The sequence below is a fragment of the Lipotes vexillifer genome, unplaced genomic scaffold (genome assembly GCF_000442215.2).
Source record: "Lipotes vexillifer unplaced genomic scaffold, Lipotes_vexillifer_v1.1 scaffold327, whole genome shotgun sequence".
In the NCBI taxonomy this organism is placed as follows: domain Eukaryota; kingdom Metazoa; phylum Chordata; class Mammalia; order Artiodactyla; family Lipotidae; genus Lipotes; species Lipotes vexillifer.
The window spans coordinates 1,935,483-1,954,525 of NW_006771143.1; the positions used below are offsets into that span (position 1 = coordinate 1,935,483).

General features: G+C 41.3%; 1 protein-coding gene across 1 annotated transcript; it reads left to right on the top strand.

The window, feature by feature from the left end:
- The first annotated feature begins 6,760 nt into the window (after positions 1–6,760).
- ABRA (actin binding Rho activating protein) lies at positions 6,761–15,407 on the top strand. Its single transcript, XM_007446537.1, has 2 exons — positions 6,761–7,483; positions 14,810–15,407. The coding sequence occupies exons 1-2, from the start codon at positions 6,807–6,809 to the stop codon at positions 15,327–15,329; spliced, it is 1,197 nt and encodes a 398-aa protein (XP_007446599.1). The 5' UTR covers positions 6,761–6,806; the 3' UTR covers positions 15,330–15,407.
- The last annotated feature ends 3,636 nt before the right edge of the window (positions 15,408–19,043 follow it).

Below are 19,043 nucleotides of genomic sequence, written 5' to 3' on the forward strand. Positions count from 1 at the left end.
GTAGGGAAACCCAGCTTACACTCCAGTAACACATGCTGTTTCCTCCTCCGTACCTTGAGTTGTTAAGCCTCTCTCTGGGGCTTCCTCTCCCCAACCGCCTTCGACTGGACAGCAACCCATAATGCTCAGTTCAATCAGCACCTTCCTTTTTGAGGCCTTCCCTAACCCCAAAGATATAACTGATTCTGACCTCAGATATGCCCCTATTCTGACCCGTATATCATAACCCAGTAACACCTGATTGCTTTCTTTCTTTCTCCATGTTCTACTGTGAGCTTCAATAGGGCAGACACTGGTCAGACTCATCTCTTTTATCACCCGTCCCCTCCATAGCCCGAAGGTGGTGCTTAGTGACTACATGGGTGTACAAGACATCAGGTAGTAAGGTAAAAGTAGGTGGCACCAAAGGAACCCAGAGACGGGGGTGTTACAGAGCTCAGTGGTTTACAATCACTGAGGATCAAATTAGGATCTTAAACCACATTAGGATCACCTGTGGAGCTTTAAAAACTACAGCTGGTGCAGAGCTGTAACACAGCCAGAGATGTATTACAATATTACAATAGACCCGGCGGTGAAGAAAAAAGAGAAGTCCGAGCATGGTGACTGGGCTGCTATCCTTCTTTACAGTTTATGAAACACTTTGGTATACATTATTGACACTCACACCAAGTCCAGGACAAAGATTTTTGCAGGAAGAAACAGGAGCAAAAATTAAAGGAACTGTCTCAGCACATACAAAGCTTCTCTATGTGCACTGTTGTTTCAGCCATACATCCTCCAAAATAGGAAGAAAAAGGCTTTTAGGTGAAATTCCATAGAGTTACCAAACTATAAAGGCAAGGAGTGAGAAGTGAAGGCAAATGATAGCAAGCTTTGACTATGAGGCTAAGACATTTTAACTTTATCCGGATGATACTGGGAAACGGTTAAAGGGCTCTGATCAGCTGAGCGAGTTTTCAGGTAAACATGGGAGATGTGTACAGATGGATTTGCACAGAGCAAAATGAGAAGTAGCAAAATGTATTAAGGAGCTATCGCACTAATTAAGTGGGCGTGACCAGCCCAAGCCAGCCATTGATTTCACTTTTCTTTCATTGAACTATAGGTTGACACCATCCTAGGTGTGTTATATTATACTATTCACTGATCAGAGGAGTTAGGAACATGATACTTTAATGGGTATTGTCAGTTAGGGTGCTAATGAGGTACACTTCTAAATTGTGCAGTTTGGAGTTAACCGATTAAACATGAATTGAACCAAGTTAGTGTTAATAACATAGTGAGGACTGAACAACGGTTATTCAAAGAAGAGTGAGTTTCAGTCATGATTACAAGGTCAGTTTCTGAGACACCATTGTTCAGATTTAATTAAATATAATAAGCATTTATGTTTGTTTCCTGAATTAAATTAATGTGACTATAGATTGATAATGGTTTGTGTGACATTTGTTCTCTGAAATTTTCTTTGGTCTCCAGCAATGTATGTAAATTATTATTGTTTATGATGTAAAAGTTTATGTTGTATTATACATATTGAGGTTCGATGTGTTGTCTGTGAACTGAGGTCATTTATGTAGAAGGTGGCATCGTTATCCTCAGTAACAGTATAAAGAACAATGTGAACGGCTTCCACGTGGTGCTCTTATCCAGTGTATTGGGCACTGTGCTAATTGCTGCACAAACATCACCTCATGTAGACACACAAACAACAGCGGGGAAAGTCATGTTATTGCCATCAGACAAGGCAACTGAGTCTCAGAGGAGTTAACTGTTCTGGTACACAGATTCTGAAAGGAGATCCAGAATGCAAAATCAATCTGCCTGAACCCATACCTGGGCTACTGGTCACGACACTCTTGAGAGAGACCTGCATGTGAAATGTCTGCTGGAAGCCTCTAGAATCTAGAAAAAGGGTTGTCAGCCCCGATGGTGTGTTAGGTTAAGATGGTGCTGGGACCCTACCCAAGACCTGTGTCCAGAGACAGTTTAGCACCAGTAGTAGTTTTTAAAGCTCCACAGGTGATCCCAATGTGATTTAAGATTCTAATGTGAGCCTCAGTGATTGGAAACCACTAAGCTCCATATTCCAGGAGGTTCCAGGAAAGCACCTGTGCTCAACTCTTTGGTTATCCCTACCAAGTAACTGAGACCTCATTTGACCTGCACCAGGCTGAGGGAAACCTTTCAAACACTGCTTTAAAGGCCTCACTATAAATTACCTTACAATGAAACACTATAAATAAGCGTTCCCTTGCAGCCACCAGTCCCTACAAATCACCCCACTTGACCCTCCCACCTGAAGACGCATCCCTGCCATGGGTTTGGTATCAGTCCTGTCCTTGGTCAGACAGAATTATCTAAGGAGCTTTAATTCTCTAACTCCATGACTCAACATCCAGATATCAATAACAGTAACCACTTATCGAGCTTCCATGGGCCAGGCATGCTGTTCAGTGCTTCACATGTGTTACTCATTTGATTCTCACACTGACCCTATGAGGTAGACGCTCTGATAATACTCATCTTACAGATGAAAAAACTGAATCTAGGGCTTCCTTGGTGGCGCAGTGGTTGAGAGTCCGCCTGCCGATGCAGGGGATACGGGTTCATGCCCCAGTCCAGGAAGATCCCACATGCCGCGGAGCGGCTGGGCCCGTGACCCATGGCCGCTGAGCCTGTGCATCCGAAGCCTGTGCTCCGCAACGGGAGAGGCCACAGCAGTGAGAGGCCCGTGTACCGGAAAAAACAAAACAAAACTGAATCTTAAGAGAAATTAAGTAACATGATCTAGGTCACCCTGCTAACCTGCAGAGCCTGGATCTTCACCTGGTTCTGCCTGACCACCGGGTCCATGTTCTTGGTTCCTCTCAATGCTCCAGGTCTCCGCGGGCGCCCCAGCGCTTCCGCAACTCAAGGGAGAAAACCTCCTTCTCACCACAAATCGTCCCTTCTATCCTTTTCCAGCTAATGTCACCTCCTCACACCTGTCACTTAAATCGAAACCTCTAGACCACCCCCGATACCCATCACCCTTGGCAACTAGTGGGTCTGATGTGACCCTCAATGGCTCTCAAACCTTCCTCTCTTCTTTCAGATCCTCACTGTGTTCTTTCCAAGATTATTTTTGTAACTCCTATAAATAGTCTCCCTATCCTAGTCCTACCTTTTTCAAATCCAAACCCCACTTCACTGGTTTTTGATTTGATTGTTTGGTGACACAAATTTGATAACACATTGAGATTTAAAATTTTTTAGTGATGCAGTGAGCCCCATTTGGTAAAACACTGATTCCTTAGCAAGGCGTTCTTCATAATATAGCTCCAACTGACTTCTTCAAAGTCCTGTCCTACTGCTCCCGGGCCCCTTGTTCTTACCCCATAAACACACTATATGCTCTTCTCTAAAGCTTATAAACTGGGGGCCCACAGAATCTGGTCTGAGAACTGTGTAGGTTCACCCAGTACTATTGTGTGTGAGCGTGAGTGTGTGTGTGTGTATTAACTGTCACCATTTAAAGAACTGGGAGAGTTCATGTAAAAATCCAGATCTCTTACTTCTCGTGACATTGCTTTGCCAGTTGCCCACAGTCCTCACCACCCCATATTGTGCCCCAACCCAACTCACCTCATGGGTTTAAATGACCTGCATGATCCTGTAGGCATTTGAGGTTGTGATCTCCACGCTGGCCATTAGGTCTCTAGGTGTACCGTGCATCTTCATGCCTTCTTATCTTTGTTCACGGCGTTTCTTCAGATTAGAGCACCCTTTCTCCACCTGGTAGAGTTTTACCTTTTAAGGATCAGATAAAGGACCACCACTGCTGTGAAGTCCTTCCAATAAAATCAGTCACCTGTGCTCAATGAGCCCATAAAGCTTTATTTCTATTTCTAGTGCAGTTCTCCCCAAACTATTAAGGGCAGTTGTATGTATGTCCTCTCCTGGCTAGATGGGAAGACGTTGAAAGTAGTTTCTGCTTTGTTCAGCTTTACACTCTCCCCGACACTGTCTACCATCAGGCCTCACCCCTTGTATTCATTCCATGAGCACTGAGTTAAGTAAATTCACTTGAAATCAAAAGCCATTTGTTGCTGCCCATTAAAGTCTTTTCATTCCCACTTTTCTGTGAATGAACAAGTAAAAAACGTATTTATTTATGTAGACAGGATCAATGAAATTATTGTTTCATATAAGCCTTGAGCAAACGTCGGTTTCTAAAGTTTCTTTAGTAAGATTATATAGCTGGTGATGAGAGCTGGCTCCACCTGGCTTCTAAGTGTATCATGCAGAGAAATGTATAAATATAACTCACTCCCTTCCTTAGTATTGCCCATATGATCAAATAATAACTAGTATTTTTTACAAAACACTTTCACACTTATGACAAATTTCTTAGGTGGTAAATACTTCATTAATCAGGTCTGCATCTTCACCTACAGTTTCTAATCTCATCGTCTCACAGGAAACTCACATTGTAAACTACTTAGTTCACTATATCTTTCTTTGAGACTTTATTTCTCTCTTTTTTTTTTGTGGTACGCGGGCCTCTCCTGTTGCGGAGCACGGGCTCCAGACGCGCAGGCTCAGCGGCCATGGGTCACGGGTCCAGCCGCTCTGCGGCATGTGGGATCTTCCCAGACCGGGGCACGAACCCGCGTCCCCTGCATCGGCAGGCAGACTCTCAACCACTGCGCCACCAGGGAAGCCCCTATTTTCATTTCTTTCACACCTTCTATTAAAGCAGAAGAATGCTGAACTCTTAAGAATCTAGATTGAGGTTGAGAAGGAAGATATTTCTTATAAGATGCACAGTAGGTAGCATACAGACCTTTCTTTAGGGAAGGAATGCCCAAAGCAGACACGAGGACGAAAAGGATTGCACACTCCTTTCTGAAGAAGCATGAGTGAAGAACCACAGTTGCTGTGGAAGCAAAATCTCAGAAGGAATGACCAGATTCTTTTAGTAGCTGCCTGTTTCTTGCCAAGACTATCTGCTGATAGCCCTAAGCCCAGGCAGCTGACTGCAATGCCTGTTGATACGTGAAAGACTAGTAACATTTTGCTGTTTCCATTCTCTCCCTATAAGAATTGAATGTGGAACAGGTGTGAGCAGGGAAGCAGAAAAGTCCCTTGGAGAGTTATAAATTAGCCTGGTCCTGGGTTGAGTTCATGGGCATCTCTGAGGAACCCCATTCCTTCCCAAGGCATTCCAAGTAGATGAAGGGAATCTAACAGGAACCAAACAGTCTGCAGTGTGTCTACATTCTAAGAAAGAATGCCAGAAATTTCAGACTCAGATTGAAATCTTTGTCATAGTTTTCTTTTCTTGTGATCCAATTTCCTCTTAATCAAGAGGGATTTTGTCTCTGCATTGTCAGACCACAGTTAACATTTTCAGATGCTGTTGAACTCTAAAAACACATCTGACAGATTTCTAGATAGAGAGTAGTCTCCCCAATTGTCTTAATCCTGGGAGGTAAATGACCTACAGGATGGAAAACTGACATCAACATATTTTTTTAAATAAATTTGTCTCACAATCAGAAGTAATTAAAGTTCTTACCTTTTTATGCTCTTAGACAGCAGTTTTCAATCAGTGTGGTTAACTACATGTCAAGATTGGAGGAAAGTATACAGTTAAAAAATCTATAGAACTGTTGTATGAAGAAAAAATTCTATTTGTCTTACTTTATTACTCAGTGTTGAGCCCTGAGCATTTTCACCTGGTTTAGGACATTTAATAGATGGTTATTTTCCTGTCCGAGTGCCCTATCTATCCAGTCCTTTTTTAAAAACTATATTTCAGTCTTTGTTCTGAGAATTGAAAAAATGGTTTTTCTGCATGAACTTGAAGTTCTGCTAAGGAAGGTTGTGTTATTAAAAGCAGAAGTTCGAGTAGGGGTTGCTTCTGATAGCATTCACTTATTTTGTCTTTAAATAGTCTGCTTTAACAAAATATTTGAAAAGATTTGTTGTAATAATCTCTGAAATTCAGTGTGTGTGTAGGTCTCAATTTAAAGATTAAAAAAAAAAATAATTGGACCGAAATTTTGACTATCATCTTGTGTATTAATAGGATTTGTCTATAAAATAATTCAAACGTGGGACTAAAACACCAGGCCCTTGTCTCCCCCCTTATCTGGGCCTCAATTTTCTCATCTGGTAAATGGAGGTTGGATGAGGTGACTTCTAAAGTCTGTATCGAATAGAGCTGAAGACAAAAAGAAAAAGGCAACTTAGGACCCTTGATGAGTAGAGTGAAAAGAGGCACATGCCTTACATCAGACATCTGGGTTTGAGTCTCAGATATTATTCGCTATAGGAAATTATGTGTCACTGTATTCAGCTATAAAATGGGGACTAACTAAGAGCTATATTGAAAGCTGTTGAGGTTTCAATGGAAACAAGCCTATAATGTTCCCAGCACAACTTGTGCATGTATTTTATGCTCCTATAAATGGTAGGACCATATTTTAAGGTCAGGAAAAACCTAAGGCTAAGCACATGATCGGATCTAGTAATTTCCACTCTGGCACTTGGAGAAGAAAGGGCGTGATCCTATCACTGTCCTTGACCAACAGAGATGTCCCTCTGCTCTGATGAAACTGGAGCTGTCAGGGTTTAAAAAAAGCACACCATCACAGGGAAGACACTGCATCTTGGCAAGAAGTGCTTAACATAGTTTCCACCGTGACCAAATTCTCTTCCCACCCCACGTCCCACTTCTATTTAAATCCCAGGCCCTCCACCGGCCCACACTCATTTTAGCCAGTGCCCAGGCTAGCAGCAGAGAACAGAAAGGTAGCATGGCTCCGGGGGAAAAGGAAAGGGAGGAGGGGCCAGCCAAGAGTGCCCTCCGGAAGGTACGCACAGCCACCCTGCTTATCAGCTTGGCCCGAGGTTGGCAGCAGTGGGCCAATGAGAACAGCATCAGGCAGGTCCAGGAGCCCACAGGCTGGATGCCAGGAGGGACCCAGAACCCACCCCAAGCTTCTGGACCAGTGGTCCATCCCACCACCCACCGGAAAGCTCAGAGTGCCCCAAAGTCTTCCTCCCCAAAGCCAGAGGGACACGGAGATGGACCAAGCTCAGAGGAAGCCACCGAGGTGTCTCAGATCAAAAGGCAAGAGGTGACCAAAACAGTTGTCAGCAAGGCTTACGAGAGAGGAGGGGACGTGGGCCACCGAAGCCACGGATACGAGAAGGATGGGGACACGCCTGAAGCTGGGCAGCCAGAGAGTGAAATGGACAGAATCCTCTGCGGCCATGGCTCCCCGACGCGGAGGAGAAAACGTGCCAGCCTGGTATCTGAGCTGATCGAAGGCTGGAAAGAGATGGGACAGGAGGAAAAGGAAGGGCCTAAGTGCAGAAGCAGCAGCGTAGACACAGAGGACAGCGGCTACGGAGGGGAGACGGAGGGGAGGCTGGAGCTGGATGGAGAGCGGGTGGCCACTGCCAGAATCAAACGCCCCTTGCCCTTCCAGTAAGTGAATGCATCTCCCATCTCCCAGCAGGGAAGGACCACTAAAGTCAGAGTGAGAATCTCACAGCTCGGGCAGGCAGCGAGGTCTGGGGAAAGGCACGCCCCTGGGCTGAGAGGGCAGGACCAAGCTCAGCCACGGACCTTTGGGCCAAGGGCCTGCACTGTTTGGTTTCTCCTTTCTGTTTTGAACACTCCAGGTTTAGCCACAACAAAGATGAAGCCAACGGAGAGGGGTATCTGCTTTGGGTAAATTTTTTAAGTCAATTCTATAACGAGTAACAAATTGGCTGATTTTTCTGCGGAGACAAGTACTTGCTGGTAGACTGAGTGGAGAGACCTTTCCCTTGTCCAAAATCAGTCTACAATATTTTCAAGAGACACAGCTACCCAAATAGTGCCCCTGGAACACGGATTTCTGTGAGCCTGTATACAGGTGGGAAGCTGCTGTCTGACGTGAAAGCAGGCTCTGAAGTCAGACAGACCCAAGTTCAGATTCCAGCTCTGCCCTGACTATAGTTAACAATACGGTATTATGCACTTGAAAGTTGCTAAGAGAATATCTCTTAAATGTTCTCACCACAAAAAAAACCCTGCTTATTCTTCTAAACCCGTTTCCTCCTTTGTAAAACAATGGCAACAGTAACCTTTTGGAATAAATTCTGTTGTGTTGGGAGGAGATGAGAACTTAGCACAGTGCCTGCACATAAGCTCACTATATGAAAGTTATTACTCCTCATATAGATTTTATTATTTAGCAATTTTTCAAACTTTCAGAAAAATTTGTTGTTTATAAACAAAGACAGAAATGCTATTAAAGCTAGGTAATTAAAATATCACAATCCGAAAACAACTAAATGCACGTGCGTGCACACACACACTGACTCAAACTGATACTTTAGTCTGACAAGAAACGCATGTTTTGTTTCAAGACAGTAGCTGCCTCCACATAACAGAAAGTCAGGATTTCTCACTCAACAACCACAGGATATCAGAATATAGGAAAAGTCTCATGTGGCGAATAATTATAAACTGACTCCTTCTGGGAACGGTTAGATGTGTAGGTGTGTTTTTCAACTTTTATGATATAATCAGAAAGTAAAGAACAAAACTGTTTACCTTATTTGACAAAAAGCTGTCAGTTTGTGACTTTAAAGATGTTTTGAAAGAATTAGCACTATTATATTGAAAGCTTTCAAGAAAAATGAAATGGCAAACTTAGATAATCATAATTCCGCGTGCATTTAGTGTGTGCTATGGGTATTTTACGTGCTTTGTCCTTAGAACTCTCACAATGAGGTAGGTAATATCCCATTTTAGGGATGAGAGCACTGAAGCTCAGAGGGAAATTTCACTCAGCAAGTTAGTGACCTGAGATGTGTATGCCTGTCTCCAAATGTAATGCTTTGAAACCAGACATGACGCCATTTCTCATGCAGCACCTTGAGGATGCATTCAGAGACCTAGATTTGTGCTCTACTTACATTCACATAGGAATTCATAATCAGAAATCACTATTCTACCAGACCATATGGAACCATAGTCTAAGTTTTGGCCTTGTGAATTTGGGGGGGTGGGTGTGCTACAAAACAAAACAATAGAACAGAATAAACCCAACGGAATAAAGACTAAGGGTGGCACAATGACGATCTTCCTGTCAGCATGTTTTGAATTGGCCATAGGTAGGGAGGTGACAGCTGGGACCAATCTCCAACGCATGTACTCTTCTTTGGCACTTGTCTAAGTATTTATTCATTTAATCCTCAAAACATTCTCATGGGGTAGGCACAGTCATTATCCTCATTGGATAGATGGGAACATAAGACAAAGAAGTATTAGGGAGTTTGTGTAAGACTGTACAGCCCATGGGGTTTGAACCCAGGCACTCTGGATCCAGAGCCCACCCTCTTGACCACTACTCTAAACTGTCTCACCTAGAAGTGAGAACTTCCATACCGGACCCTTCTGTTGGTTCCCCCAAACAGACATGTACATGGACACCTTCTTAGTGTGATAGAGAGATACCTTTGAATGAGAGACAGATTTGAATCATCGTCACTCTGGCAAATCCTAAGTTTCTTTGTACTCATCTAAAAAAATAGATGTGATAATCCATAGAGTTATTTTGGTATTAATTATGTAAAGCAACGGACCCAGGAAAGCTACTTAATAAGTTGTACTCATTATAATGCAAGGGGCCAGCCCTGGTGATCCCAACACTAAGAGATGCTAGGAGATTGGCTCTCAGGGTTTGGGGAGAATGGGAATGAAATCCCTTCCTTCCTTCTTTGGTTCCTTTCCCTTAGTCTTAGAATACGTAGGGTACCAGAATGTTGTACACAGCAACAGCAGCTCTGAATGTCAGCAGTAATCCTAGCTATGCTCAGGAAGCTTCAGCAGAAGCCCAATGGGACTTTTTACCTGATGGGACTCTCACATACAGCTTGAGAAATGAATGTGGCATTATTGAGGAGGCCTATGTGAAAGGGGGTTTTGTTCATTTATTTTTAATTCTAAGCACCATTCTTTCCCCATATCCACTAACAGGGAGAAAATTATGTGTCACAAATATTTAAGTAGAAAAGAAGTTTCCTTGGTGGTTAAGATGTTCTATGGATAACAGAGACAAGTCAGGTTTGGTAGAAAGTAGAAATATTCTTCACCAGTAGAGTTTTACTACCTGGGGCTTTACTATGAAAATGATTTCTATTTTATGCTTTATTTTTAAAATATTCAGTCTTTTGATTGTATAGCTATGTGACTTGTTTGGTCCAGCTCCTTTAGACAAAGGAAATTTTATCTCCCATACAGTAATGATGCAATATTGAAATGACAATCACTCATCCATTCTCTCCTCCAAGTTCTGTTTGGCAAAAATACGAATGGTTGAGCGTTTTATAGAAAAAGGAACTGAGCGCAGAGATGTATACAAGTCATAGAGCTAGTAAGTGATGACATTGGGAAGGCTGATGCCAGAGCTTGCATTCTTAACCACTGCGTTAGACTGATTCTCTGAGGACAGAATGGACTCAAGAAATCAAAGGGAGATCAAAGCATCAGCTTAATTAGTGGAATCCCAATAACTCCCAAACTGTAGTGTTTTGGTACAACTATATTGAAGATATTTGCTAGAAATGAAGGGGAAAGTATGGCTTTCTAATATTTGCCCCCAATTCTCGAGCTTGGAACCCTTTCCATGGACTCTGAGGACAGTTGCCAATCTGCAAGGAGAAGCACAGGCTTGGCTCCCAAACCTGGCTGATAACAGAAAGGAGAGCACAGTTTTGAATTCAGTCACCCTGCTTCTGGTAAGTGTGACCCCGTAGATATCAATCTCCCATTAACCAAATTGGCTATACTTCCTGTGGTGAAGGGCAAGCAAACCAGTGGACAGAGGAGCAGATTCTCCCCAGAACTTCCCTGAGAAGTTGGAAAGGGTGGCAGTTCTTCAGTTTACTGACAGAGAAGTGTTCTAGCCTAAGATATGGATGTGGTGCCAGTCTTTGAATATCGCTTTGCTTCTATAAATGTATACGAGATTGTCTTTCTAAAGCTCAATCTAAACTATTATTCACATTTTTACTTGAAATTTAGAAAAACAGGATAAGCTGATATATTAAGTCTTACATTCATTGATCAGGATACTCAGGGTATAAGACTTTCTAATCCTGATTTAAACCTGAAACTTCCATACTTTTTAAAAATTGGAAATACTAAGACAATATAGAACGTTTACAAGATAAAGAAAATTAAATACTCATTAAGATAGATTTTCTTCTAGTGCTTCTTTAAAACAACCTTGTCTATTTTCTAATTCTTGCTAATAGGATCAATTCTTTTGCTTTCCTTTTCTCTTATTACTGGGAATTACAGTTTGACCATATAACAAATGGAAATTAAGATTTAGTAGGTGCTTTTTTAGATGTTTCTCTTCTTCACAGAGTTATTACCTCACCAACCCCAACCCTTATCCCAAATGACATAGAGTGTCAACACTCAGGGAATTTAAGTTCCTAATTAAAATTAGAAGAAAAAATACAACATCAATGAATGAGAGACCCATATAACATACAGTTTAAACAAATTACCTCTGGATGATAATTTGAGTATTTTTCTGCTTCTTGTAAATTTTTAAAACAATACAATTGACGCAAAACAACATGGGTTTGAACTGTGTGGGTCCACTTATAAGCAGATTTTTCAAATAAATGCTTGCAACACTATTACACAATCCATGGTTGGTTGAATCTATGGAGGTGGAACCATGGATACAGTATAAGTGTAGAGTTATACTCGGATTTTCAAGTGCTTGAAAGATCAGAACCCCTCCCCCACCACTGTTCCCTTGAACAACCCGATGAGGATCCTGTAGTACTGTAGTATTTACTATAAAAAAAAAAAAAATCCATGTATAAGTGGACCCGTGCAGTTCAAGCCTGTGTTGTTCAAGGGTCAACTGTAATACCAGCATGAAAGAGAATTTTGAAAAAGAAAAAAAAATCAACTGTCATCTAGATACCAACATAATTATTTTCAATTGTGCACATGCTCTTGATTTCTTCAGCCTGGTGTGTACACATTTTACATGGTTAGAATTGTACCATATATACTCAAATTTGATTTACCCTGATGATTTTCATGAATGTCTTTTAGTGGTTATTCGTCATTCTTTTTTCATTATTGAATATTCACCGAGTACCTAAAAGACTGTCTGGCACACTGTAGTTGTCATAAGTACTTTACTAGAGGATGGAAGGAATGTCAAAGTGCCCAGAAGCTCCTTAAAGGGAGGATGTATTATGTTTTATACTATAGGACAGAACCACAGGTGGTGCTCAGGAGACAAGAAGTATGAGTTAATAAATCATGCTATTCTTTTCACTTTCTTCTGAGATGTTTCAAGTTGCTTCTCCAGCAAGATGTTCCAGCCTTGGGCTTGTTATTGAAGACTATGTCTGCCATGGACTGCCATCATTCCAAGGGCACTAGGTGTTTCCTCTCCTTTGGTCATAAGATCAAGCAGCTCATAATCTGAGCAGCTGAACAGGGACAGTCTATGGAGATGCAGATGAAGACGAGGACCAACAGGGTTGAGGGAAATGCATTCCACTTCAGGGCAGTGTAGCTCCTAGCACTTTTCCATACATGTATGATTTTTTTAAGTTGTGATAATTGTGTAAACAGTTTTTGTATGCTGCTTTTTCCCAATTAACTTTGTCATATACTTTTGTCCATGTCATTACAAAGAAGAGCAGTGTTACATTCAGCAATGTACTCCTAGTTTGAATTCTACTGCAACAGTGAAACAATGCAGCAAGTGTAGGACACAAACCACGGGAATTAGTGAAAGGTCGCCATCTAGTGGATGTCCTTCCTCTTCGATGAAAACAATGCTCAGGCAAGTATGCTTGCCTCTCTATCCAGTGTTAGCCTCCTGCATCTGAATGACCAGACTGCAGGAAGTGAGTTTGGATAGCGAGGAAGACTCACATCTGACCCGTTCCTGGGTTTTGAACAGCAAATTGTGAGAGTTCAGATAGCAGGGGCCACTGAGTTCGGGCATGCCATCGCCATAAGCAAATTCAACCCTGCTCTACATCTCCCACTTCCAATGCTTCCACACATGAAGCCACTCAGAGCTGGGGAGGATAGGTGAGTCACTTGTACGGATGAGGAATACAAATTTCTGACTTTTAGGTAGTCCAAGAGTTCATGCTTTACTCATGAAGGCAAAGAGACATCAAAAAAAAAGTCTAGGAGATTGGAGATACAGAAATGACAGGAAAGTCTGTTAAAGACAAATTTTGCCATTTTAAAATTAGATCTGCACCCTCATGACATTATTGGTCTACACTTTCCAATGCTGGTTTTTGTTTTGTTTTAATAAGAAATGCATTCCAAACTGCAAGGGCAGACACACACATTTGAGACACAGCTCATCCACATATTAGACACTGTCCTGGCAAGCTCAGTGGCACCATCACACAGAGGGAAGAGCACTGACTCTGCCTAAGACAGTTTGGGTTTGAATCCTGCCTCTTCCGCTGGGTTAGGGAAGCATTTCACAGAAGTTATACACAGGCTCTGGAGCCGGATTAACTTTGGTACAAGTCCCAGCCCCATCACTTAACAGCTTTGTGACTTTAAGCAAAGTTACTTAACCCCTCTGGCCTGTTTCCTCATCTGGGAAGTGAGATTAACAGTACCTATCTCATGAAATGGTTGTGGAAATATTAGTAGAAAGTGTTTAGAAGAATGCCAGCACACTGTGTTCAATAAATGTTACTATTGCTAGCTGGTGTCTCCTACATATACAGCTTGATTTTTCAAAATTTGTGGTACATCATAGATACTAGTATAGATATGCTTCATTAAAGATCCATATATAGGGACTTCCCTGGCGATCCAGTGCTTATGACTCCGCACTTCCACTGCAGGGGGCACGGGTTCCATCCCAAGTTGGGGAAAGAAGATCCGCATGCTGTGCAGGGGGCCAAAAAAAAAAAAAATCCATATATAAAAATCTATACATGAGTGAATATTACAGAGTATGTGTGCTGATATAAGGCTTATTTTGGGCAAATAACTGTTTCTTGATGTGTAAAGTGGATTCCCTTAATACACTCATTTGAGTCCAGTTCTAAATGTTACTAATATGCAACTTTAAGATACACATATTTGGGGCTTCCCTGGTGGCGCAGTGGTTGAGAATCTGCCTGCTAATGCAGGGGACACGGGTTCGAGCCCTGGTCTGGGAGGATCCCACATGCCGCGGAGCAACTAGGCCCGTGAGCCACAACTACTGAGCCTGCACGTCTGGAGCCTGTGCTCCGCAAACAAGAGAGACCGCGACAGTGAGAGGCCCGCGCACCGCGATGAAGAGTGGTCCCCACTTGCCACAACTAGAGAAAGCCCTCGCACAGAAACGAAGACCCAACACAGCAAAAATAAATAAATTAATTAATAAACTCTTACCCCAACATCTCCTTTAAAAAAAAAAAAAGATACACATATTTGCATTACATTTGTGTAAGGAAGCTTTTTTCTTGAAATAGTTTAATATGATTATTTTACGGAGCTTAAAACATTACTGTTATTTAGAGAGAAAATAATCTAGAAGGAGATACCTCAAACTAAGAACAATGGTGGCCTTGTATATGATTTTTCTTCTTTTATCTCTTATTTTTTTGAATCGTTCATATTTCTTTTATAATGAAACAATTATAGAGTTACATTAAGATGCATATGTACAAGAAGTACAAACAGAAAGCAACACTTGGGTGTTAAAATATCAATATTTTGATTCTTCATCCTCTCTCTCTCTTTTAGGGCAAGTAGATTCACAGAGAAACTCAACTGCAAAGCCCAGCAAAAATACAGCCAAGTGGGCAACCTGACAGAAAGATGGCAACACTGGGCTGATGAACACAGACAATCTCAGAAGCTCAATCCTTTCAGTGAAGAGTTTGATTATGAGTTGGCCATGTCCACCTGCCTGCACAAAGGAGATGAAGGCTACGGCCGTCCCAAGGAAGGAACCAAAACTGCCGAAAGGGCCAAGAGAGCCGAGGAGCACATCTACAGAGAAATCACGGACATGTGCTTCATCATCCGAACGATGGCTCACCACAGACGGGACGGCAAGATCCAGGTTACTTTTGGAGATCTCTTTGACAGATACGTTCGTATTTCAGATAAAGTTGTGGGCATTCTCATGCGTGCCAGGAAGCATGGACTGGTTGACTTCGAAGGAGAGATGTTATGGCAAGGCCGGGATGACCATGTTGTGATTACTCTACTGAGTGAACCTTCAAGTGCACAAGCCAAACTTGACCCACTCTTGTCTTAATGCTAAATGCGGATGTAGTGAAAAGTAAAATGCAAACTGCTCTGTAATAAGTTGGTAAATATTAAACAATTTTTACATGATTGACTTTTTTGGCACTCTATTTAAGCACACACAAAGCATTTCAGAAAGCAAATCGAGGACTATTCATATACAATAGTATAAATATTTGAAATTCCATTTACCCTTTTAGGCAAAAATGTTTGGCTATTCTTTGCAAAACTACTATAAATCTTTAAACAAACAATTATATCTAAGAAAAATGCTGACTTCAGTGAAATATCAGCAAAACATATTACAATGTGTCATTGTTCAGGAAAAAAAAATTCCAGCAAGTTCGGCAAAACTAAATTTAAAATTTTCTAGGAAGCTTGACTTTGTACCATTATTTTTATCCCTTAAAAAACAAGCACACAAAATAAGCACACAAATAAAAAGTTGTATTCAAATAAGATGCTGAAATTTCTCTGTGGACTTTGAATTTAACAGGTTTCCAACAGAAATTAGCCACCCTTCTCTGATGTGATTTGCACAAATCACATAAGACGACATTGCTGGTGGTCTGAGAGCCAGCAGAGAAGGTGGGTTTGTTCACTTTCTCTATGAAAGCAGAGCAAAGGTAAGACATTTAGATTTACCTGCCATCGCAGGACTTCTTGGGGAAGTTTTATTTTTTCTCAAAACCTTAGTGAGTCATGCTGTTTGAAGTAGAAATACAGAAAATGCTACAGTGAATTGGAATGTTGAGTGTAGAAGAATCTGATAGAATCATGGGTAGATCAGAAACAGACTTGAGACATTTTAATTTACTTCATGCTGTAACAAATTTTTTGAAATATCTGAAAGTCCTAAAGCAGCAATATTAGTCCTGCCAAAGTGAAAAAAGTATAGCTTAAAGATGACAGACAAATTTATTTGGCACTAATCTGTTACTTGTCAATTGTTCTCAATTAGATTTAATGTGCCTTGTATAATTTTAAAAACAAACTGAATAAAAACTGTGAGATTACAATTCTTACAGAATTCAATGGAAGTTACTAAATGATATTATAGCACTTCGGTGTTAGATACAGAAATTAATGTCAAAGCACAATACCTCAAAGTAATAGACACTCATAATTGTTAGGCATTAGGTTTAATATAAAGTATGGATTAAACTACCGTAAAAGTTATCCTTGTTTTCATGTATGATTTTCAAACTGAAAGTTCCAAAAGTCTTCTTAAAGAAGGTTTATACATTTTTGTTTCCATAATAGATTTGTGAAATTACAAATTAATGACTAATATTTCTAAGTAGGATTTCATATAAGATGTATACTTTTATCACAGCAGTGAAACCTATGTCAAAATTTAAAAACATGGCACAAGAATAAAAGATACTTTCTTGTACTTTATGTTCTTGTTTTTCTATTACTGTTTTGAAGTTATATTCCACAATGCCACTTTCTGGTGTTTGAAATACAAAATTATAGAGTGCAACTCGGGTTACTTCTAGAATCAGTGGACTATTTAGACAGAGAGCGCATATTCAACTCTGGACAGTAACAGTTTATGCAAGCATCGATGCAGATCAAAGTTCAGTTTGTCTGAATTTGAGGATGGAATTTAAAAGTCTTCTTCTCAGAGAGCTTACATTAACACTCTTCTGAATAAGGTGTGACTGTAAAATCAGAAAGTTTTCTTAGAGGAAAATGCCTGCTATATGACAGATTTTTATCTTAAAAAACCTCCATGATAGGAAAAATCCATGGTTGAAAACCTTAAGGCTTTTAGACAAAAAAAGATGAGTAGAACTCAGGTGGCAAACATGTTAATGAAAGTCCTCATATTTTCATAGTCACCAAATAACATATGAAATAATTATATATAAAGTAAATATACTATCAATAGCACTTTACTTTTGGCAATTCTAAATTCCTAGTAACAGATAAGTGTACAGTTGGTTTCCAAATCTTCAGGATTTTTCCAAACTTTCAATCAGATGTTTAAAGAGCTTGGGGTTACTGAAAGGTACATTTTTGTTTTTTTAACCTTTTCTGTATGGACCTCCAAATGTTTGATGCCTTTTAATTTCTTTAACTTGAAGTTTTATGACTTCCTGATTCCCAAGTTCACCTTCTTATCACTATGCCCACTTACATCAACAGGAGGGAAGTCTGCACTCAGATTTTCTTTCTCGCCAACACTGTGTTGGAAAATGAGGCTGCACCTATATTTTTACTTCTGCTTTTCCCTTCCCCAAGTTCCTTTTTTTTTAAACGAATTTTTATTTTTGATATATATATATATTTTAAATAAATTTATTTATTTACTTTTGGCTGCGTTGGGTCTTCGTTGCTGTACGTGGGCTTTCTCTAGCTGTGGCGAGCAGGGGCTACTCTGTTGTGGTGCGTGGGCTTCTCATTGCGGTGGCTTCTCTTGTTGAGAAGCACAGGCTCTAGGTGCACGGGCTTCAGTAGTTGTGGCACGTGGGCTCAGCAGTTGTGGTTTGTGGGCTCTAGAGCGCAGGCTCAGTAGTTGTGGTGCACGGCCTTAGTTGCTCTGCGGCATGTGGGATCTTCCCAGACCAGGGCTCGAACCCATGTCCCCTGCATTGGCAGGAGGATAACCACTGTTCCACCAGGGAAGCCCCCCCCCCCTTTTTTTAATACTACCAACAGATATATTAGGTACTGTTTCTCACATGATATGGGAATAATTCTGTGTAAAGTAGAATTTCATTTCAATGGGAACTCATGCTAGAGAAAAGTATCGCTGTACTTTATTGTCACTATTTTCAGGGATTACAGAAGCAGAGAACCATCTGGTGGCCTCTTAATGCAGATGCCTCCTAGAATATACATTTTCATTCCCAGTACCGAGGATGTTTCTTGATACACAGTAAGAACACAATGTCTGCCGAAGTATTTAATTTATAAATGCACCGTAGGACCTAACTCCTTGGCCTAGAGGTTTTCAGAGTGCTGTGGTTCAATATCATCCCAGCAAGGATTATCTCATGGCATTGTGTGCCCAGATTTGGGGGGCACCCCTGTATCTAACAAAATCACATTGCATTTACTTTTTTTTTTTTTTTTTTGCGGTACGCGGGCCTCTCACTGCTGTGGCCTCTCCCATTGTGGAGCACAGGCTCCGGACGCGCAGGCTCAGCGGCCATGGCTCATGGGCCTAGGTGCTCCGCAGCATGTGGGATCTTCCCAGACCAGGGCACGAACCCGTGTCCCCTGCATCGGCAGGCGGACTCTCAACCACTGCGCCACCAGGGAAGCCCTGCATTTACTTTTTGACCAATAAATTCCAATCCCCAAATTTCCTTTTAAGATACAACTCGAACAATATGAAAATACATATGCGTAACATAGTGTACTATTTTTAATTGTAAAATAATGCAATAACCTAATACATATAGGAAAATGGCCGAAAAAAGCATGGTACATACACATGGATGCAGCTCTGAAAAAAGGAAGGAAAAGGTTGCAGGGAAGATTAAGATGGCAGAGAGTAGGAGAATGCTGAGCTCACCTCACCCCAGGAACACATCAACAGTACAACTTCACGTGGAGCAATTCTCACTGAAAACAAACTGGAGACTGGCAGAAAGGCTATTCTACAACGAAGGCTCTAAAGAAAGATTCACACAGAGCCAGGTAGGAAGGGAGGAGAAGCTGTCGTATCAGGGCCTGCGCCCTGAGCAGGGAACACAAAGCGGGGGGGATA